We start from the raw sequence: 21,144 nt of genomic DNA, 5'->3' as shown, positions 1-21,144 counted from the left end.
TTTAGGGGAGAGGGATGTAGGGTTTAGGGATGTAGCGTTTAGGGGAGAGGGATGTAGGGTTTAGGGGAGAGGGATGTAGGGTTTAGGGGAGAGGGATGTAGCGTTTAGGGGAGAGGGATGTAGGGTTTAGGGGAGAGGGATGTAGGGTTTAGGGGAGAGGGATGTAGGGTTTAGGGATGTAGCGTTTAGGGGAGAGGGATGTAGGGTTTAGGGGAGAGGGATGTAGGGTTTAGGGGAGAGGGATGTAGCGTTTAGGGGAGAGGGATGTAAGGTTTAGGGGAGAGGGATGTAGCGTTTAGGGGAGAGGGATGTAGGGTTTAGGGGAGAGGGATGTAGCGTTTAGGGGAGAGGGATGTAGCGTTTAGGGGAGAGGGATGTAGCGTTTAGGGGAGAGGGATGTAGTGTTTAGGGAACAGGGTTCAGCCAGCAGGAGAAACATACCCTAGCAGCCACACCATTTGTCAGCAGGACATGTCAGATGCCACACAGGCAGGCAATACCCACACTACTCCGTACCGCACAGTGTAATAGAGGGAAGACAGTAGTTCAGTGCTTATAAACCCAGACTGATGTGAGCTTAAGCCCCTATATAGCAGCCAGGGTCCTGTTACCCCCCTACTGGAGGCATCGGGCCTTGGGCCAGGGTGACATGAGCAGACCATCTGCCACTGGACCTCGAACTGGCTCTTTGCACACCCTCAGAAAGCCGGGGCCCACGTTCAGGTTGGTGAGGTCACCCAGCTCACGCCGCTGGGCCAATAGTGCCACCATGTGGTCGAGTTTGGAGCGTATGGCTGAGTAGTGGTACTGCCGCTCTTTTGTGAGCTTGAGAAAGCAGTCCCTGAGGTGGCCACCAGGGGGGGAGCATCGGGGAATGGGGGGGCATACAGTGGGCCTGGGGGGGGGTGAGCCCGGATGGGTCGAGGGAAGTGAGGTGAGTTCTGGGGCAGCTGGGTCTGGCTGAGCCTCCTGAGCCGTTTGTGAACAACATTCCTCGGTGGAGAAGTCGGTCTGGGTGGTGACATGGCAGGTGGGGGCAGTCAAGGCAAGCTCTGCTCCCACAGCCAGCCCGGCACCACCCATGACGTCCCGCATGTGTGCCTGCTCCATCCAGTCCTCCCCAATGGTGGAGATGTCGGATCCTGGGCTATTTTGGCCACTCCCTGGGCTGCTGGGGGGTGCTGCTCCAGCAGGTGGTGCTCGGCTGGGAGTGCTGGCTGCCCTTGCCAGCTGCAGTGCTGGCATCAACGGGGAAGGCGGGGGCACCTTTTTCTGGATGAGGGAGTCAGACTTGATGCGGCTCTTGGTGTCAGGGAGCGTGTGCGGGCACGAGGCCAGGGGCAGGGACTGTGCGTAGAGGATCCGAAACTCCTCATCGAATTTTTCTGATATCTGGCCCGACAGTTCGATGAGGTTGCTGCTGTTCAGCTTCCCATCGGTCCAAGTGAACCTAAGCAAATGGGAAGATCCAGTAAACGAACTAGTAACCTGTGCTACCCAGCAGATCACCTGTGCGGCATTTCACCCCGCCATCAGGGGGTGCTGCTGCACCAGAGCTGAACTGCTAACATGCTGGTCATGAGAAGAGCTCTGGTGGCAGCCCACCCCGTACCTGTAGGAGCCGGTGGCCACCCGATTTCCATCGATCAGCATGAAGCGCTCGTGCACCTGCCCCGTGAGCTTGGCCCCAGACCGCAGGAAGTAGGTTGCCCCGGTTATAGTCCGCACACGCATGAGCTTTGGGGAAGACAGCAACATTGAGGTTATTAGGGCAACTGCCACTAGCACAGCAACAATCAACAAAAAAAAAAGTCTGCATGATTCCAGGATGTTCCGGTGAGATCCGATGCTTTAGGGAAATTCTGCTCTAAATGTGAATCTATAGGATGCTTCAGGCAAAATACTGAGCCTCAAAACAGCGACAGCAGCACAGTGGGGGTCAGACAAGTACCTGCAGGTCATCCAGACGGATGTCCAGGTTGCCGCACATCTGCAGGAATGCCGGCACGCAGGCCCGGTCCAGCAGTACGTACACAGGCACCCGCCGCTGAATGCACGCCTCCTGCAGGTCCCGGAAGATGTCCACATCCGTCAGGGAGTCAGTTACCACGGCGATAACCTGCAACAGACAAGGTGAGTCTTGGAGAGGTACCTGAAAGTGAAGGATCTCATTGAGACTTGCTCTGGGGGGCTTTTTACACTGGTTGCAGCACGCCAAATCTTTCCTTGCTCATAAGATGATACTACATCACCTCCAGGTGTGCTTAGGATCATTATATGGCTATAAAAACAAATGATTTTCTGTAGGTGTGCCCTAACTATTGACTGGTATCGTTTGTGGAGGTTGTTACATATAGACCCTGGTGATCAGCTGAATATTTCATGGAAGCAACTAAACCGGATTTACTAGGACAGGGCTTGGAGCAGCAGAGACCCCGGCATGTCGGTACATACACCAGCACAGGCCTGTTCCCCGCGGGGCTCAGTTTCCAGCATTCTTAACGTTCCTGGAAGCCGCTTTAGGCGTTTAACACACTTAACTGCCAGAAATTATTACTGGATACAAGGAAACAAAAAATCAGCTACAGCTTTTTGTCTGGGAATGAAATTTCTATTTGTAGCACATTTTGGGAAAATGGACGGCAAACTCAAGCTATCGTGTTGCCCATACGATAGTAAAGACTTAAAATAAAGCCTATGCAAACCATGAATTGAATCCTTGACAAACATACCCCCCCCCAAGTGTTAAAAAATGTTTACATGCTGAGTGATGCATGCGCTGAGTGGGGCCCCCCATTAAGGGTGTGATCGGAAACGGGACACCCCCCCCCCCCCCCTGTGAGCGCAGTGCAGGCATGTGTGCGTTTATTATGGGTTTGAAATCCTAGTGCTTCTTTTGCATTCATTTAAATCTTTGAGACATAGCATTGTCCTCTGCTGGCCTTTCTTTTAATGAAGAAGTAGCAGTATTTGTGTAGTGCAGAGGTCACCAACATGGTGCCCGCGGGCACCAGGATGCCCCCAAGAACCACATGAATCGCCCGCGGACATGTTCTAAAAATAGCACAACTCACCAGTGAGCAGCGACTAAAATTTTATTTTATCCTCTTGCTATTCTTCTTTAATCACATTTGCATTTATATAGATTTGAAAATGACAATATCTAAAAAAAAAAAAAAGCATTTAAAACACATTTATTATACATGACATTTAGATAAGTTTAGGAGGACGTTTCAAACTGGTAGCCCTTCGTATGGCTCAGTACCCGTGAAGTGTCTCAGTTTCAGAAAGGTTGGTGCCCCCTGGTGTAGTGTGCAGTACAGCTCAAAGAGCACACTTTTTAAGGAAATAATGGGGAAGGGCACGTCATATTTTCACCATACGTGCCTGGGGACCTAATAGCTTACAATTTGAAATACTGCAGTTTTGAGCTTAAATAATGTTAGGAATGAATATCATGGCTCTTTTTTAACTTTAAGCTGGTTTTATTCATATATAATAAATATCGCATCCAGTTTTCCTAAGAATGAACCCTTTTAGTGCACACGTGGCTGACATGTATAGTTACTTTAACAGTACCTCCTTGGCGCTTTTAATCATCTTCCTGGCAGCTTCCTTGCAGCTGTAGATACATTCTCCATAGCTAGGCTGGAAATGGGCGACCGCCCGGGTGACTCCTCGGAAGGAGCCGGTGGTGAAGCCCGGCCAGCCCAACTCCAGCAGCGGGGGTTCCACATCCGACACGTCAGGAAAGTAGGTGACAGAGGAGCAGTCCATGGAGCCGCTGACGGAATGCTCCGGACCCAAGTCCTCCAAGGACGCGCAGCGCGGCACCACGGCCGCGCTACTAATGTACCGGATCTCGGCGTCGGAGAGAAAGTTGGGCATTTTCTCTTTCTCCAGAAAAGACAAAAAGGGCTGCAAACCGTCAGCGATCAACACCTCCATAGCAAGCCGGTGCCTCTCATCGTACAGCTCCTGGACGTGCAGATCGCCACCACGCCGAAAGACCCGGGGTGCTGGGGAATCGTCTAGACACTGTGACAGAGCCATTGCTACAAACGTATCACACTGTCCAGTTTCCCCGAATCGGTATCGTTTCAAAACTGACATAGGCACATCTACTCCGAAGTCTAAACTCCACCGCTTTGTCGCCATTGGCTGAGCTTGAGCTGTCAAACCGGAGCCTCTGGCCTAGTCCCGCCTATGACCCCACCCCCTTCGCAGTGCGCCTGCTGATTCGTTCAGATTGAATTGAATGAAAACAAGCCTATTTCCCACACATGTACCCCGGAGCTGTAACGCCGCATCCTGGAGCAACCGGCCTGACCCCACCCCCAACACATCGCGTTCGCTGATTGGCTCAGTTTGAATTGAACGAAAACAAATTCATTGCCTGCACGTGTGCTGCACACTTTACAAGAGATGGAGTTATACTCTTGACTCAACAAATCATTCCCCTGTTAATTATTAATGGATATAGACATCTGTTCATTGACGGACCTGCAAATAGCTGCGTCTGCCTATAACAGTAAAATAAGTGCTTTAGCACTTGTTGATTACTACTTTGAATTTCAACACCCCAAAATCATACACCCATAGTTCGTTACTTAAATGTGATTGTATGTGTGTAATTAAAGTTTTAATAACAGAATCCTGCCCGTTTCAGGGTAACAAACAGGTACATTAAGTATGAATTCTAGTTGTGGGATTCATAAAAAGCACAGCATACAGAGTTCAGTAAATAAAGCTTCTCTCCCCTGATTTTTTCTATTGGCGGGGGCAGCAATGTAACTCGGTGGCCTAGTCTTGGAGCCTGCAATCAGAAGGTCACTGGTTTAAGCCTGGCCTCAGCACATCAACAGGTCCTTGAGCAAGACCCTTAACCCCCAGCTCCTTGAATGCCACATCGGGTGTCAGCCCTTCACAGCCAGGTTGCTCTCACCTACATAAGGTAAACTGGCAGGAGCGTAAAGAGAATTTCCTCATAGGATCAATAAAGTATCAATTATGAAGTACGGTTTAGCTTGATCCTACCAGTGCAAATATGAGGGAAAGGCATCAAAAAGCAGGTGGACTGAAAATATACTGATAAGGATCAATTTAAAAAATAAAGCATTACCTAAAATGCAATATAATAAATTGAAAAACAGGGTTATCAAAATTACATTGTGCAAAACAGCATATCAGACATTAAAGAATTCACTGCAGTCTGCTCCAGAATATTTTCAGGTCAGTTTATTATATTACAACTCTCCAAATGGTTTATGAAGACACAATTAGTCAAACATAAAATACTGAAAAATATACTTGGTCAAATGAGAACAGGAAACAGCTGTGTAATACATTCTGGATTTGATAAAAATTCAAAAGTTGCACAGCTAATTTATACAGTCACTTAAATTAATCCGTGCAGGCATTTCATATCCAAGCTAATTGTCTCTAACCTCCCATCATCAAAAAACATGTAATTAAAATGTGTTCCTGTTTTAATGCGATCTAAAAGATAAAAAGTCAAAACCCATGCCCACCTGGGAAGGATCAGAGGGTGTAGTTTTAGTTCCGACGATCTACAGGACAACCTCTGCCTGAGGTTACTTATCGTCAAGTACCCATAATGCTCTCCTTCCAGACTGTTTGGTTGGTAACAATGAGAAAGAAGCAGGGAAAGACTTTGTACTTCGACATCATAATCGCGGCATCGCAGACCAATGAGGACGTGCCGCCCTGCCCCCGACACGTGTCCTTAGTCGTAGTGCAGCGCCGTGTAAAATATGATCCAGACGACCTGAAACACAGGACACAGGCAAGTGATAGATCCATGGAGACGTGTCACAGTTCAGAAGACAAACCAACACGTTAAAACATGTACCGCAGTACTTACAGCTACAAGTCATTTAAAAAACACACAGCATGAGCACTACAAGGCTCACAGCCACCTGATATTCGATACAGCAACAAGTGGCAGCAGTAGAGAGGAGACCAAAGCCACAGCAGGGGTATGGATACCCTGGCAGATTCAAGGGGCCCAGCACCTTACAGGGGCCCTTTAACAGGTAGAGTTACTGAATTACATAAAAGTACGATTTAACCATTTAGTGGGGAGCAAGGTGACATTTTGATAGAATTTCTAGCTACGCCCCTGTGTACAATCAATACTTAGCCTGCCATTTGCCCTCATAACAGGACCATCACTGTCGACAGAGGCAGGGGAAGCTTGTCAAGCCGTCATGTAAATGATTAATGTCAAGATCGGGTAAGACAGCTCAATTAAGATTAGTTCCACTCACTGGTGGATAAATGGGCACTTTCCCACCACAGGAACTTTAGGAACTCAGGAACTTCTTTCAAGTTCCTGCTGCAGGAACTCAGCCCGACTGTAGTTCCTCTGAGGCAGTTCCTGAACTTCTCTACACCTTATTCTGAGGTAGGTACTTTTCATTCAATCAGAAATTCCTGGGGCGAGGTTTATAGAAATAAAAACTTTGCTGGTCTGACTGGTTTACCACAAGCACCAGTGCCGACTTATGCAGAAGTACGGGAAAATGAGTGGTGGAGGAAAAAAAGAAAGATCGAGCAGACTGAAGAGTGCAAAAAATTCACAAGGGCGTACAAGCTCTGCCGAGCAGTTATGCCAAAGATGACATACACAGGGAATTTAAATTGTCCATGGAAAACGACAGTATCACAAAGCCCCATTACGTTTGGCCGAACTGGGCATCAATGTACATACACTGGCAAGAAAAAAAATTTAAAAATCAAGTGTTTGCTATTCTGTGGAAATGAGACAGACAGAAGGCTGCAAAAAACAGTGATGCTTCTGTTTTTGGGACTGCAGCCTGACATACAGGACCTTCCAGAGAATATAACTAAACGGAAAACACAGCAAAAATTCAGAGTAATAAGGATGTTCGAACCAGGAAAAGGGCAAAGGAAGTCATGAAGCCCTCCTTAGTGAGCTCCCAGGTGCCCCCGTACTCCTCCTCGTCCACCTGCTGGAAGCTGCTGAAGTAGATGTAGAGGAGGCCGGCATTGATGATGCAGAATCTGAGAGAGGAGACGACAAGACTCATCAAAGCGGGTCACAAAAGAACACAACTAAAGACGTACCAATAAAGGGACGCTTCACATTATAAATGACATACATACAATACATACGAATAACATACAATTACTAGATAGAAAAAATGCAGAACTGAAAAACAAAGGACAGCACAGGACTTTTTCCTATTGCAGAAATAAGGCAATGAATTTGTTTTCAATAAAGCTGAAGCCTCACCCACTCAGGTACTGAAGTAGTTTACTTGCTCGCAATCCATCCATCCCACAGACACACAACAAAACCATCACACAGGGAGGCTATATTTAACACACAAACACAAAACTCTGTATACGACCAATTTGTGTGTGAATGAGATGCTTACATGGCAATCCCTAGAAATCCTTTGAGAGGCACAATTCCCCAGATTACGCCTAAAATAACAGCGATGATTTGCCGAAACCAGTAGATCACGTCTAAAAATTCATCCTGTAAAAAAAGTGAGAATCTCTTTTAAACAAATGGTTACATTTTTATTTTGCAAAACAAATATTTAACAAAAAAAACTAAGAAAATCTTTCAAAACACACAAACCGAAATTATGTTTACTGAAATTCATTTTACATACGATTTAGTCTACAACGTTTCGAAATCGTGGGATTCGGAAAAGCAAACGTTTATAAACCAAACTGGACAGAATAAGTTTCAGGGTGCTTAATAAGATTAAATAAAAAAATAAATATTTTGAAACGTTACTAAAATTTTACATTTCAGCATGAAAACTTAGGACTAACTTCTTAGCTGGAACTGGAGCAAATCTGAATAATTATATACTCTGTATTCAAAACAGTGCTTCCCATTGAGCTACGTCACAATTCACAGCGACTACTAAAGTAAAGCAGGTTAAACGACTGACCAGGGACCTCTTTGGTTTCTATGTTAATCTAAAACCACTTAAGAGTTTTTAAACGTGCTGCATGTGGATGACATGCGCGTTTGCCCGCGGCCCAAACACACATCCGGGGACACCACGTGACCGCGCCGCCAATGACGGGAGGAGCAGCCCGGACAACTGTCTGCCGCCGCACCTTCTCTTCCCACACGGCGTTGCTGCTTAACGCTTTGCTCCATGTCGACTGCTTCACGCCGCCGTTTGCGAGATTCACTTCTTCTTTCCTCTTTGAACTGCTCTTCATTCTCCGCGACGACTCTCGAGTCCGGGGCTCTGGACTAATGCGCTCCTCCTTCTTCTTCTTACTCTTTTTAAGTGGTTAAACGACGTTTGTGCGGGAAAGCTGCAAACTGCTCGGTCTCGGTGCCTCTCGCCCTTCGCTGACTCACATACACCGGATACCCTGAACGTATCGCAGCCTTTCGCTAATTCTGGCGAACACTGCTGACTCCACATATGCCACACGCCAGCTTTCGGCGCATGCACCGTGGAGATTGACCTCGTATCTCGCAACCAAACAGAAAGCACGACGTCTCAGCGCTCAACCAATTGGAAGTGCGGCTCCGAGGCTCGTTGACCATATTGTCACTCCTCTTAGTTTTAATCGGAAAAGCCCAAGAAATAAAAACAGTGCCCCCAACTGGAAGAACGTGAAACCTCTCGTTTTCCTCTTTCTAAATAGCGTGGCTTTTAATCTCCAAGGATATTAAACACATTCAGTGTTAGACAAGACATTGTGGCGAAACAATTGGTGATATGTTAATGGGAAAACTTGGAAATAATTAAAATTTATGATATGATTTTTATGTTAAGACATTGTTTTATATAACGTACCATTCCCGAAAAAAACGTACAAGAATACATTAGAAGACAACTCCAACATACCCCGTGCTACTTACTGAGCCGCACTGATTGCGATTTATTTATTGCTGAAATATGGCACATGCGCATTTGAAAACAACGTTAAAATGGAAAATCCATTCACCGTAAAAGGCAGTCCCCACCCCTGTCGTTAGGTGGCAGTATAAGACTAGTCTCCGGCTGCCGTCACGCATAATGAGTGGAGGCGCGACTAGTCTCATGTATGAGCAGGCGAACGTCTGTACAAAGTCTCGTAAAAATATTACGCACCCTGCTACAAATATTATTCTAAACTAAATAAACAAAATGCAATAAAAATACAGGATTCACCTATAAATAAAACTCGTTAATCGTATTCACAGATTTGGACCCGAGAAGCTGAATTCATTGTGTTATATTTAACACGTTAATAAATTAACCCATTTATCATGTTTATGAATAAAATAACTACGATACTGCAAATGTAATTTTCCAAATGGCACCTGTCCCAAGTTATTCTGATAAACAACATACATACGTAAGTGATAAAACTGCAAACATAAAAGCAGCCGTATTCTCTCGTTACGCTATATGTCTAGAGGTATCATCAATACGAGGGATGTTTTCTTTACAAACAAAAGTCGATTTATAAAAAGGAAAACGCCGTTTTCTTTAATTGCCTTGGCTTGACCGGTTAAGTCAGGACAAGGCAAAGTCCTCCATTACAGTACCGATCCATGGGACCAAGCCACGAAACCGGCCAACTTCCCCGGACAGGGATGCACTGGATTCGGGGATACGCGTCCTAGATCGGCTCACATGAGGCAGCTTTATGGTGCCTGACGACTCCGGTCACGTGTTTCTCGGGCACAGACGCCGTAAATTTCTAACCCCCCCTGTCCCCCATCGGGGTACCGCTAATGTTTCTCCAAAATGAACAGGAGTAAACGAGCCATTGAAATGTACCGTTTCGTGGTCAGTGCCGGAGCTGTAGCCATACACCCGGTGCAGCGGAGCAGATAGGTCCCACCCCCTCAATGCAATAGGCACCAACTGGAGCACAAATCTAATACTCTTTATTTACTATTTGCTGAAGATTTCTGTTTTGACTGAGATCAGCTATAAGGTAAGCGCACTGTTACCCTGTTATTTGCGGGCAGCCGTAGAAGGGGAGTTGGAGCCGCTCTTTAAACTTGCTTTACTATCCTAGACTATTTACCTTTGCGGCGCTTCCACCGGCCAGTTTACATGAAGTCGCCAATATATAAAATGGCGACAGTTGAAGGGCACCCAATTACGGTTTTTGGGAAGGAGCGCCTTGCCCCCAAACAAATCCATTTTTCCGCCGTATTATGGTCACTTTGCGCCGCGATCCCTAGGCGGGCAGCGATCCGTACTGCACGCCAGCTAGTTACTGTTACGGACTGTAGCGAAAGGGTTAACGCGCCACTTTGTTACAGTTTTCGGGATTTGCTCAGTGTTACATTTGCTTACTCATACTACATCACGGCAGCCCATCGTCGCTCCGCTGCCATCAGCCCTCTCCTTTCCCCTTCCTCTCATTTTTCTTCTTATTCGTCATGCAGTTTGTGCGATCCACCTTAAAAAAGCTCCCCGCGAAAGTAGCATGTGAAACAAAATCTCGGCTATGCCGGGACTGGGGTCATTAAACGCGCAACACGCAGCCAGCTCTCCATTTTAGTATTTTTTTTTTTTTAAAAGCAGCGAGGCCCCAAACTTTTATATTTTAATCGTACTTAACGAGAGAACTCTGTCGGACGCTGTAACGCTGCATGTGCGCTTTCCCGGGGGATCATGTGGGGCGCTGGATGGGGATTTGGGGGAATCGCGTTAAACATCTGCCTCCGTATTAGCTTGTAGAAGCCCAACAAGTCGGAAGGGACCCCAAATCGACACGCAGTTGCGGGCTTTCATACAATTGGGTAGTTTTTTGGATGTATTATTACTGAAGATCATGTGTACTGGAGCACCTGTTTAGCACTATAAATCTTTCGGTTGATATATGTAACGTCTCATCACGGGTAAAGTTCACCTCCCGAATTTCCCATTATATCTTATTGTTCCTTTTGCCTAAAAACTTGCGGTAGCTCCAAAGACACCATGCCGGTGCTGCATCCTCTGTTTGCCGTGATCGGTCACCTACGGACGGAGGAGCTTTCACAAGAAACGCTAAATCACCGACATTAATAAGCGGCATTGCCCCGGTGTGGCATCGCCGCGCCAGCTTTCTTCGCCGATCACTGTGCCGCCGTGAACTCGGAGCCCACCGCACAAAATGGTAGCCCATGGTGAAGCAGTCAGATCAGGTAACGCCAAGCCAGGCTTCACAATGGTCAAATTATGCGGCTGGGAATAACGATTAGCTGAGAGTGACTCAACAAACGGTTGTCTTTTTAATGTGCTGGATTGTTAAAACTGCAAAATAAAAAGTCCTGTTTTTATTGCCATATCTAGATTTAACGATATTAAAGGCAAATTTATTTTTAAAAGACGGCAGCACGTGAGAGCTTCACCTTCCAGCGTGATTATCGCGCTGTTTACTTGTGCTACATTTCCATTTTGTTGCTTAAGCGACGCTTTTTATCGATTACACTGATTATGCACCTATACATGTAAAATTTTGGGAAAGTGTCAGGGTCAGTGCCTTGCTGGAAGGTGCCACACCAAGACTCCTGTTGGGATGCGACCCCAAAGCCTTCAGGTTCTTGTCCCTGTTCTTAACCAGTACTATTGCTCGCATGCTAATTATAGTTACCAGTGTGACCTCCTGTTTTTTTATTTATTTATAATTATTATTATTATTATTATTAAGCAGCCTGCCAAGCCTCTGTTTTTATCCAGGATATATATCAAGTAGGTGGAAATGCAGGGACTGGCTTAGGGTAGACAGGGGTGTAAACCATATGTTAGCACCTTGATGTAAAACAAGAAACAGCAATGAAAACATGGTGGTTTGCTTCTGACTTTGCCAATGTCTGCACAACCTGTTAGCAGTTCAGCCACTCCGAGGCAAGATCTCATCTGTAGTGACCTTTATCAAACTGCGAGAGGTGAATATGGATGTTTTTTTTTTTTATAACACTCATGTGCTTTACAGCTGCAGTCAGGAAGGGGGGGAGTCCTTGGGAATAGTTAGCTTAACCGGATAAGCTGTTCAGGCAGCTAACAGCAGTCTGAGTACCTATATAGAATAAAAATATCCAGCAAATAAGGAATCGTGCTGCGTGGGCATTGCTGCCTGGCCGGAGTGGGTTCGAGGGGACCAGGCTGCTGCTGGATCTGCACCAGGGAGCACTGGTTCCCATTGTGAGCCTCAAAGAATGCTCCTGCCCTCAGTTTTATTTTCCCAAGCTGTAGCAATGAGGCCAAACCTATTGGCTTTCATTTGGATTCGCTGCCATTTGGAACAAGGCGCAGTTTGGTTTATGACCATAACAAAGCGTGTTTGTGTGTGTGCTGAAACGCAAAGGAACAAGGGCAAGTTTATAAAAAATTACTTCACAGGGCAATCTCTCTGTCCCCCACTGCCCCCCCCCCCAAGGGATAAAAGAGCTGCTTCTTAGCACCCATACACTAAGCCCCCCCCCCCCCCCCCCCCCCCCGCAGTTTCCAGCCAGGCTTGTGGGTGAATCTCCTGGGTTATTCGTGGATCGTGTGTTTCACCACATCTCCTGCCTCCTCGGACACTTGGAGCTGGATGGTCCTCACACATCTGGTGTACCCAAAGCTGTTCTCTGAGATATGTGGGGTGGGGGTCCTGCAGGACATGGACCTGCCTACCGGCTACCGACGCTCGCATATCAATATTTCTTGCGCCAGGTCATCTTGCCCAGAGGCAGGCTGACTACTTGATAAATACCAGTCTGACATTTTGCTTTAAAAAAATGCCCATTTTGAGACGCCAGCATGAATATCATACCATGGGCGTGGTCAGCATCGCCATGTTCACTGACACCATCCTCGAATCTCCCTTTGTCCCATGTCCCTGATACACAGTGAAAGTGTGACGGCCCACTGTCTGAGCCAGCCGGTGCCGCATCGAAGCTGCGTGGGGTTTAGTGTACGGTCAGGGGCACCTCCGACCCTGGGGGGCTCGCTGGTCTGAGCTGAGGTGAGTGTGGCGTGCCACACGGTGCCATGTGTTACATGAAAGGGACCTTTTCCTGGAGCAAGGGGGTTTATTTCATTTTGAGAATCCCTTGTGATTGTAGCTTAATTTCAGAGGCTGCCCCTGGTTCAGCGGTTGCTCAGATCATGGCGGAGACTTCGGCGTTATCCGGGGCGGAGGAGGGGGAGCGAGGCACCGTGTGCGTTCGTGCGTGTGTGAATGAAAGGACAGGGAGGCCCGGGGCGCCTCGCAGGCTCCCTGGCGGCTCTTCACACCTCCTCGCTCCCTGTCGCCCCCCCCCCCCCCCCGTCGAATCTCACTCCCAACCCCCACACACTTCCTCTCCCCCACCCCCACAACCCTCGGTGCTGGCGTGACGTGCGGCTGACCCCCCGAAAGTCCTGCTGCTGCCTTTTGTGTCTTACGCGGAGTGGGGGGAAGTGGGCCATGGTGGGAGGGGGGGTTGGGGCACAGTGGCGGTATGGGCGGCAGTACGGCTTCCTAGTGGGGCAGCTTCTCTGCCATGTTGCGTAACACCGTGTTCCCTCTGAAATGGCCAGAACTCTGTACTTTCATCCATCTCCATCTTTCAGATGCTTCTTGGGGGGGGGGGGGGAGCTGAAACTGTTTTTGGGAAGTTCTCCAGACAGCCGGGTGTGTGGGTGTGTGATAAAGACCCCCACAGTATGTCATTTCCAATATGTCTATCTTTTTCCGACGTGTCCATCAGAAAAGCCCAGGATGTTGGAAACTCCCTCTCACTGCGTGGAAACCTCCAGTGCCACTGGCGGCCCTCGCTTGCCTGCCGCACCCCGCAGCTCCCTCTCGCAAATAAAGCGTCGTCTTGATACGTGACCTCGTTTCGCTCCCCAACCCCCCACCGGTGGCTTCGGCGCTTGTCATGCAAAACGGGACCTTCAGGCAGGAGGGCCTCCCAGGGCAGCCATTGTCTGCACTGGCAGGGCCTCTAAGCCGGGTCGACCCGGCGCCGGCCACTCCGGGCCAGCCCGCCCAGGTATGCACCCTTTCCCCTGAATGCGACGTGCTACAGGTGAGTGGCGTGTTCACCTGCACACGTCACACCATTCCTGGGGTGGGGTCTAGCAATCAAAAGCAGAAGGGCCTTGGTGAAGAGGTGTTGTCCCACCCCCCAACTACCAAAAAGATAAAAGGTGTGTTATGCGGCCTCTGAGTGATGGAATTCCAGGTGACGCACTCACACGCACATCCGTCCACATACCCAGGCCGCATCGGGAACACCCTGTACTCCACTTTCCACATGCCCCCGCCCTCTGCAGGATGAGCTGCCACCAGAAGGCCCGCATCTGGATGCGGCGGCAGCGTGAGACGGATCAGAGCGAGACATCATGCTGACCTAGATTCCCCATCAGCTGTGAGGCGGTTTGGGACGGCACCGTAGCCCTGCCGGGTAGTGTTATTTTTGGGGCAGCTTCATTTTTTATTCATGGTCGGTGGTGGGGGGGGGGATGGTGGGGACATTTACGCGGAAGCTGAGACCTGGAGCAGGCACCATGGTGTTGCTCTGGTCCCTGAGCCCACTGCCCCACAGAGACGGGGGCCAAGCCAAGCACTGACACGCCACAATCTGGTATCTTGTAGAATCCTCTAGTTTGGCCCCTGGATTGTAGCGAGCTGGGAGGTTGTGGGGAGGGGCGACAGGGGGGCAGGGGTAGTTTTCCAGTTCTAAAGGTGCCAGATTTGTCACTAATAGGTTGCAGGTTCGGTGCTCGGTAGTGCGGACTGGTGTTGTAACCTTGAGCATGTTAGTTAATATGAATTGTCGTAATAAAACCTCCTCTCGTCTAAACTGTACAAATTGTAAGATATGCGAGTTGCTTTGGATAAGGGCATTTGTTAATCAGCTCGTAATGAAATAACATGAGGTGGGGGCAGGAGCGCTGCAGTCAGGGGGAGGAGGTGACTTTGACATTCTTCCGCCTTTGGGCACATGCTGTTATGTGGAAATTCAGCAGTTTGGAAAAAGGGGGGGGGTCATCGCTTTAAACTGTAGTCCTTACATCTGTGCTACATGTGGTAGAGTGCCCAGAGTAACAATCACCGCGAGAGGGAGGGTTTACATAGTTGCTAAGTAAAACAAGCGGAAAAACTTGAACCAGAGATGAACCTTGTCCTGAAAGGACCTCAAGCTAGCAGAGGTGGTCTGTCTGATCACTTGCCTGTGTAAAATGTGGAGGGTGGTCATCCGTGTGTGCTGCTCAGGGGTATTTGGGATGGTGCCTCTGTCCACACTTGTCTGCGTGAAAATAAATAATTAAATATGTAGATAAATAGTATTAGCCAATTAAGCGCACTGAGCTAAATTTGTTAACAGGTGGTACCACACCGTGTGTGTGTGTGTGTGTCCGTCTGTGAGCGAGTGAGAGACAGTGAGTACTGGAAAGAGAAAATAGGTTTCCCATGGTCTGCCCACTAGGCAGATGCACTGAAGACACGGCATGTTTATGTGTGCAGCATGTCGAAGCATGATGCTCACGTCCTCGGCCAACACGCTACCTGCTGCCGTCGCCTTGTGCACTCTGTTTACGAGCCTGATAGTCCAGGAGACATGCGTCAAATCATGATTTTGTTTCAAATTGGGTCTAAGTCTTTCAACAAGAGTAATGACTTAATTGCCATTTGGTATTTCTCCTATTTTTTTCCCTTCCCTTAAAGCACGGGATTCTGTTTGCTGCTAAAAGCACATGTGTCTCGGAAGACGTCCCGGAATCCACGCAAGACTATGAGGCGCCGTGGTCTCTCCTACGGAGACGGCGACTGGCAGTGAGTGGCTCAGACTTGGTCCTCGTGGGAGTAACGGTTCCAGAGTTTTGCCGGTTCCCCCCACTGGGTCCTCCTGTAGCTATGGCCAGCAAAAGGAAGTCGACAATTCCCTGCATGATCCCAGCGAAAGCTGCGAGCATGTCGGACGGGCAGGGCCATAGCCCAGCAGGCTGTTTCCGTCTGACAGCCAAGAGCGCTGGTTTTAGCCTCCCCACGGAGAAGGTCGCCACCACAACATGGGACTCGAAGGAGGAAGGCAGCTCCTCCAGCCCTGAAAGGGGTGCCCTGCGGCATGAGGCAGACAGTTATGGGTGCCAGCCATGCCGGTTCGAATCCCAAGATCTCAACCTATTCCTGGACCATGTCTACAGTAGCCACCCAGACTTCCGGGCTGAGCCCAGCTTTCACTGTCTGGACTGCGGAGTCACCACCAGGAAGTTTGAGGGCTTGGCCTTGCACAATGCCCGCGCCCACCCCAGCACTGCCACCACTACGCTGCAGGTACGCAAGAGAGACTGGAGGATGATCGTGGAGCAGAGCTTGGTCTCTGGTGGGGGCCCCACAGAGTCTGAGATCTCTATCACGAAGACTCCCATCATGAGGATGATGAAGGGCAAGGGCGAGCACAAGAAGATCGTGGTGTCACATGTTCCAGATGAGGCAAGTCCCGCAGCCGGCAATGAGGCGGAAGTGCAGGAGCACTCGGCAGCAGCACAGGTGGTCCCCACGGGGAATAACAAGGCCACCCAAAGAAGTGCCCTTCCAGCCACTGTGCCGGTCGTCAATGGGTCATCAGTGGTGCCAGTGCTGAAGGTTCCTGTTGGTCAGGTGGTCCACAACTGGGCACATCTGCAGAAATCCTCACCTGTGGTTTCCTCTTCACACTCTTCCTCCTCAGACAGTAGCTCCAAGAACCTTCCCAAAGTGATGATCCCTCTGTGCAGCATCCCCACTTACGATGCTGCTATGGATACCAGTAGCTTCCTGAAGACCTCCTTCAGCAAGTTCCCCTATCCCACCAAGGCTGAGCTCTGTTATCTCACAGTGGTCACCAACTACCCTGAGGAGCAGATTAAGATTTGGTTCACGGCGCAGCGGCTCAAGCAAGGCATCAGCTGGTCACCTGAAGAGATTGAGGACTCGCGGAGAAAGATGTTCAGCACCATCATCAAACCACCGTCCCCTCAGCTCACTTCCAGTGCCACCACCCGCCAATCATCCCAGGCACAGCTTCGCCCCTCCCACAACACCCAGCGACAGACCCAGACAACAGTCACAGTCATGCCAACCACGTCAGTCCCCGGCAGTGTCTCCCATGTCTTGCAGGGCAAGAGCGGAGTGATTGTTTCTCAGCCAGTTGTGTCGAATGGGATCCAGGTGGGGGGCGGTCCAGTTACCCTGGCAGTCACACCCAAACCAAATATAGGATCCGGACCACAAATGCAAGCCAAGCCAGCTGCTGCACTGGTCGCAGACAAGGGGTTGGGTGTTGTCGTCAGCGTGGTGGGTAGCAGCAGCAGCAGCAGTGGGAGCTGCATCGTTGGTAGCGGCACCCGCACCAGCAGCATCATCAGCAGCACCATGAGCACTAGCAATAGCAGTGGAATTAGCTCTAGTAACATTACCACCATCACCAATAACGATACCAGCAAAATGAACTCCAGCACCAGCTCTACCAGCAGATTGAATAGCAGCACAGATGGGAGAGTGATTGACCTATCACCACTAGTTCCTGGTAGTAGCCACAGTTCTCGCATGCTTCCCAGCAGCTTCCTAGACCCCAGCTTCTACAAGAGCAAGAAGTCGCAAGAGCAGCTGGGTGCCCTCAAGCAGAGCTTTACCCGAAGCCAGTTCCCAGAGCAGGAAGAGGTGGAGCGGCTCACCCGGATCACAGGTCTGACAGTCCGCGAGGTCCGCAAGTGGTTCAGCGACCGCCGCTACCACAATCGTAACCTGAAAGGCCTACGCTCTGGCGACATGGGTCTACTTGGAAAGGGGTCTGTCCCGGACTTTGCCGACAGTCTCATATCTACCGAGAACCCGAAGGCCCACCGGTCCTCAGTGAGCCCACCGATCCTGCAGCCAGAATTGCCGTCTCCAAGCCCGGATCATTCCACACATCGCAAGGAGCAGGAAGTTCGACAGATGTGTGTCCTAGAGGCTAACATGGCACTGGACCCACACCCGGCTGTTGAGGACCTGGTCCAGTTACAGACTAAGGCAAAGAAAAGTGGGCAAGCATTTGATGAGTGGTCATCAGAGCAGCACAAGAAACCGGCACCTGAAAAGAAAAAGGAGGAGGCAAGCACGGACAAAGACATGGAGAATGACCGAGTGGACACTGTGACCAAAAAGGCAGAAACTTGCAAAGCACCGGCCCTCATACCAGGAGCGCCAAGCCACACTGAGATGGAAGACCTCATGAGCAGTGGGCCAGGTGCGAAACCTAAAGTTGACCCCATCAAGATAAACCTGAAGATGCTGAAGGTGACAGAAGCCAGTGGCCAGAAGGACCTGGACGATGGTATGTTGGAGTCCCAGAGTCTCAAGGTATCTTCTCATTTCCCATGTGTCTCCACCATCACGCCCACTCGTGGCAAGAAGACCCCGCAGCAGATGCACATGCTCAAGCAGGTGTTTGCCCGCACCCAATGGCCCGGCAGCGTGCAGTACGACCAACTGGTGGCACTGACAGGGCTCCCGAGACCGGAGGTGGTCCGCTGGTTCGGGGATAGCCGCTATGTATACAAGAACGGCCAGTTAAAGTGGCTTGAAGCCTACCAGCGTGCCATGCTGGAGGAGGAGGAGGTGTTTGCAGAGGAAGAGGAAAGCCGGAGAAGAGATGAGGCACCGGGGGACCACTCAGACACCCAGGGGACGACGGAGGGGGACAGATCTCAGGGGATCAGGGAGGATCCCAGTCTCCAAGGAGCCAGTGTGCCCACGGCTCTGCGCACTGAGCCAGTGAAGGGAGCTGAGCAGGCAGCAAATAAGGAGACCAAAAAGGTGCATGGGATGGCGAGGGAGATGACAGCTGTACTGTATCCAGGTGGCTTGGCTGCTAAAGAGGACGTGTCTCTTGTAGCTGAAGCCCAGCTGAAGCCCTGCAAAGGTCTTTCAGGTAGGTTGTCACCCTATGCTAGTGTTGCTGCCTTTACCATGTAAAATAAATAGGTTTTAATTAAAGCAATAGACATACAGGAAGGATAATCTGTGCTTTCATTTTCATCCAGAATTTTCTGCTAAGTGGGATACAAATCAGACTTATTAGGACCCTGGAGGAACTGGAAATAAAGGCAGCATATGTTTGTTTGTTTGTTTACCACTTGAGGAAGGGCAGATAGTTTGAACGTTTATGAGTCCTCTGCTTGATTCCGACCAATCCAAAATCAGCATTTAGAAATGGATTTTGGGATTTCACCTAGTGTTCATTAGTCCAGTGTGTCTAGATTTGCATATCGATTAAATTATGTATTGAATAGTGTGCCGCTGAAATGGTGAGCCACACTCATTTGCATGGTTTCCCTGCGCAGTCTTAAAACACGCGGTTAGTTGCGAGTGTCCCCCCCCCCCGGTGTCACCTGCCTGGCTTTCCTGATTGAGGCCCCAGGCTTGCCACACTTTTGGACTCGGTTGTGGGGGATGGATAAGTGATCTGTTCGAATTTTAAACTGAATTAGTGCTGTAATGATCCCATGTTTGTAGCAACATAAAAGGAAACTTCTATGCATAATGTCCAAAAGAACTATAATGAATGTCTGGGACGGAATCAAAGAGCGAGTGGCCTGCAGTGCTGTGTGTCTGTGTTTCAGGAGGGGAGTGATGCAGCAGCTGCGCGGCTCCAGGCACCAGCACCGAAGCGACTCCTTCGCCAGCAGTCGGGGGCCGAGTGCATCAGCCACAGAAAAAAAAAACAAGCGTGCTTTTTAAAAACATTTTATAAGATCTGAGACTTTATACCCAACCCCACCGCCTGCTGTCTTAAAAACGAGGGAGAAAAGGAAAGGTTTAGAACAAACTGGCCTGCAAGCGTTGAAGCTTGCCAGGTGTCTATGGGGGCCATTTCTCGCCCTCCTGGGACCAGCCAGTTAGGGGTACGGGGCTAAAGGGGGGGAGGGGGGCACCGAGGTGGGACAGGTCAACAGCCCCTGGTGGCTGCAGACATTATGAAACTGGAAAGGGGCATTTAAATCCTGACTGATGACAAAAGTGTCAATGTGTTTGTTGTTTTGTTTTTATATTTGTTTTAAGCGATTAGTACTTTTAGCACAGCCTTGAATTTTACTCCAGTTTTGTCTTTTTTATACTGTGAGTCCAGCTGTAATTGCCTTGTCACTAATGGGTCGACGGATCCATCCACGCTGTGCTTTCTGCAAAGTTAATGCTTGAGTCCAGGAGGCCTGGGATGATCTGAGACACACACACACACGCACACACACACACTCTGCCCGCTGAAGTCTAATGCTGGCTTGCATGTTTCAACCAGTGTGCACTGAGCTCAACTGATCAAAAATGACTGTAAAGGAGGCAAGCTATCCAACAACAAACATTTATTTGCAAAATGTAAAGTATGGGATCAGGGGGCGGAGCAAAGAATTTGGACGCCCGGGCAGACCACCAGCAACGCAGCCGATGACCAGCCATAAGTGTGAGTAACTGTACCGCCCTGTTCATTGTGATCATGTTTACCATGTTCATCATGCCGTATTCTATCAGATCTGCATTCCTGTTAAGCTGCATTTTTTAAGGGAATTAAGGTGCTCTCTGATAAACAAAGGTTGCATCAATAGACATTAATGAAGCATTAACCACTTAGCACAAAAAACCTTTGCGATGATTTTATTTGCAGAAATTTTGAACTGTGCGCATATTCCTGGATTTACGGTACTTTGGTTATTAGAACTGTGAAAAGCAAGCCTAAACCCTCTCAGCAGAATGCAGGTTTGCCGCGCCTGACGCTGTCACCGATTTTATCTTTGAGTATTTGCAGAATAAATGGATTATGACTAACAAGCTTTTTTTTTTTTTTTTTTGTCACGGCTCCAAACGATCTGGGTCCCCATCCGATATATTCTGTCAGTCCGGTCCTTGTCACTTTGGGACGTCAGACTCACTTGCTGGTGTTCTGGATGTTAAGGAGCCCCCTTCCCCCACCCCTTAAAATATCCTGACAGTGTGACAGAACAGCCCCTGTCTTCTGACAAAATTCCTTTAAGAATGTCAAGCATCGAATGATTGGTGGGGTTCGTTAAGAAGGACGTCCCAGCCACGCTCGTCTAGTTGTTAATTGAGTCTGACGTTTGTGGCATAAGGGTAGATAAAAATGCAACAAATGAATTCATCTCCTGTGCAAATAAGAGAAAAGCTGTTCGTGAAATGTAT

General features: G+C 49.1%; 3 protein-coding genes across 4 annotated transcripts; 1 reads left to right on the top strand and 2 right to left on the bottom strand.

Moving 5' to 3' along the window:
* Positions 1 to 272: 272 nt before the first annotated feature.
* fam83d (family with sequence similarity 83 member D) lies at positions 273 to 4,234 on the bottom strand. The gene is made up of 4 exons (XM_049023887.1): positions 3,580 to 4,234; positions 1,952 to 2,119; positions 1,613 to 1,737; positions 273 to 1,450 (listed from the first exon to the last, which is right to left on the bottom strand). Exons 1-4 carry the CDS (start codon positions 4,156 to 4,158, stop codon positions 616 to 618), a joined length of 1,707 nt encoding a protein of 568 aa, XP_048879844.1. The 5' UTR covers positions 4,159 to 4,234; the 3' UTR covers positions 273 to 615.
* Positions 4,235 to 5,223: 989 nt separating this feature from the next.
* Positions 5,224 to 8,572, bottom strand: rab5if (RAB5 interacting factor). The gene is made up of 4 exons (XM_049023261.1): positions 8,128 to 8,572; positions 7,425 to 7,528; positions 6,918 to 7,047; positions 5,224 to 5,788 (listed from the first exon to the last, which is right to left on the bottom strand). The coding sequence occupies exons 1-4, from the start codon at positions 8,233 to 8,235 to the stop codon at positions 5,747 to 5,749; spliced, it is 384 nt and encodes a 127-aa protein (XP_048879218.1). The 5' UTR covers positions 8,236 to 8,572; the 3' UTR covers positions 5,224 to 5,746.
* Positions 8,573 to 9,457: 885 nt separating this feature from the next.
* Positions 9,458 to 20,775, top strand: LOC125747776 (zinc fingers and homeoboxes protein 3-like). 2 transcript variants are annotated; one of them, XM_049023260.1, is made up of 3 exons: positions 9,458 to 9,957; positions 15,655 to 18,883; positions 19,575 to 20,775. In XM_049023260.1, exons 2-3 carry the CDS (start codon positions 15,844 to 15,846, stop codon positions 19,583 to 19,585), a joined length of 3,051 nt encoding a protein of 1,016 aa, XP_048879217.1. In that variant the 5' UTR covers positions 9,458 to 9,957; positions 15,655 to 15,843; the 3' UTR covers positions 19,586 to 20,775. The 2 variants fall into 2 exon arrangements, with proteins under 2 accessions (XP_048879217.1, XP_048879215.1); XM_049023258.1 differs by lacking the exon at positions 9,458 to 9,957 and adding an exon at positions 10,024 to 11,158.
* Positions 20,776 to 21,144: the final 369 nt, after the last annotated feature.

Source organism: Brienomyrus brachyistius, chromosome 8 (assembly GCF_023856365.1).
Source record: "Brienomyrus brachyistius isolate T26 chromosome 8, BBRACH_0.4, whole genome shotgun sequence".
Lineage (NCBI taxonomy): Eukaryota > Metazoa > Chordata > Actinopteri > Osteoglossiformes > Mormyridae > Brienomyrus > Brienomyrus brachyistius.
This window is presented reverse-complemented; position numbering and strand designations above follow the sequence as displayed.

Excerpts from the sequence above, each read along its gene's own strand:
- fam83d (XM_049023887.1), bottom strand. The coding sequence starts at position 4,158 with ATGGCGACAAAGCGGTGGAGTTTAGACTTCGGAGTAGATGTGCCTATG. Across the intron at positions 1,738-1,951 it reads TCCGTCTGGATGACCTGCAG|CTCATGCGTGTGCGGACTAT; the intron begins GTACTTGTCTGA and ends TCTTCCCCAAAG. Across the intron at positions 1,451-1,612 it reads GTGGCCACCGGCTCCTACAG|GTTCACTTGGACCGATGGGA; the intron begins GTACGGGGTGGG and ends CCATTTGCTTAG.
- rab5if (XM_049023261.1), bottom strand. The coding sequence starts at position 8,235 with ATGAAGAGCAGTTCAAAGAGGAAAGAAGAAGTGAATCTCGCAAACGGC. Across the intron at positions 7,048-7,424 it reads GGATTTCTAGGGATTGCCAT|ATTCTGCATCATCAATGCCG; the intron begins GTAAGCATCTCA and ends CTCCTCTCTCAG. Across the intron at positions 5,789-6,917 it reads CTTCCTTTGCCCTTTTCCTG|GTCGTCTGGATCATATTTTA; the intron begins GTTCGAACATCC and ends CCTGTGTTTCAG.
- LOC125747776 (XM_049023258.1), top strand. The coding sequence starts at position 11,138 with ATGGTGAAGCAGTCAGATCAG. Across the intron at positions 11,159-15,654 it reads TGGTGAAGCAGTCAGATCAG|CACGGGATTCTGTTTGCTGC; the intron begins GTAACGCCAAGC and ends CTTCCCTTAAAG.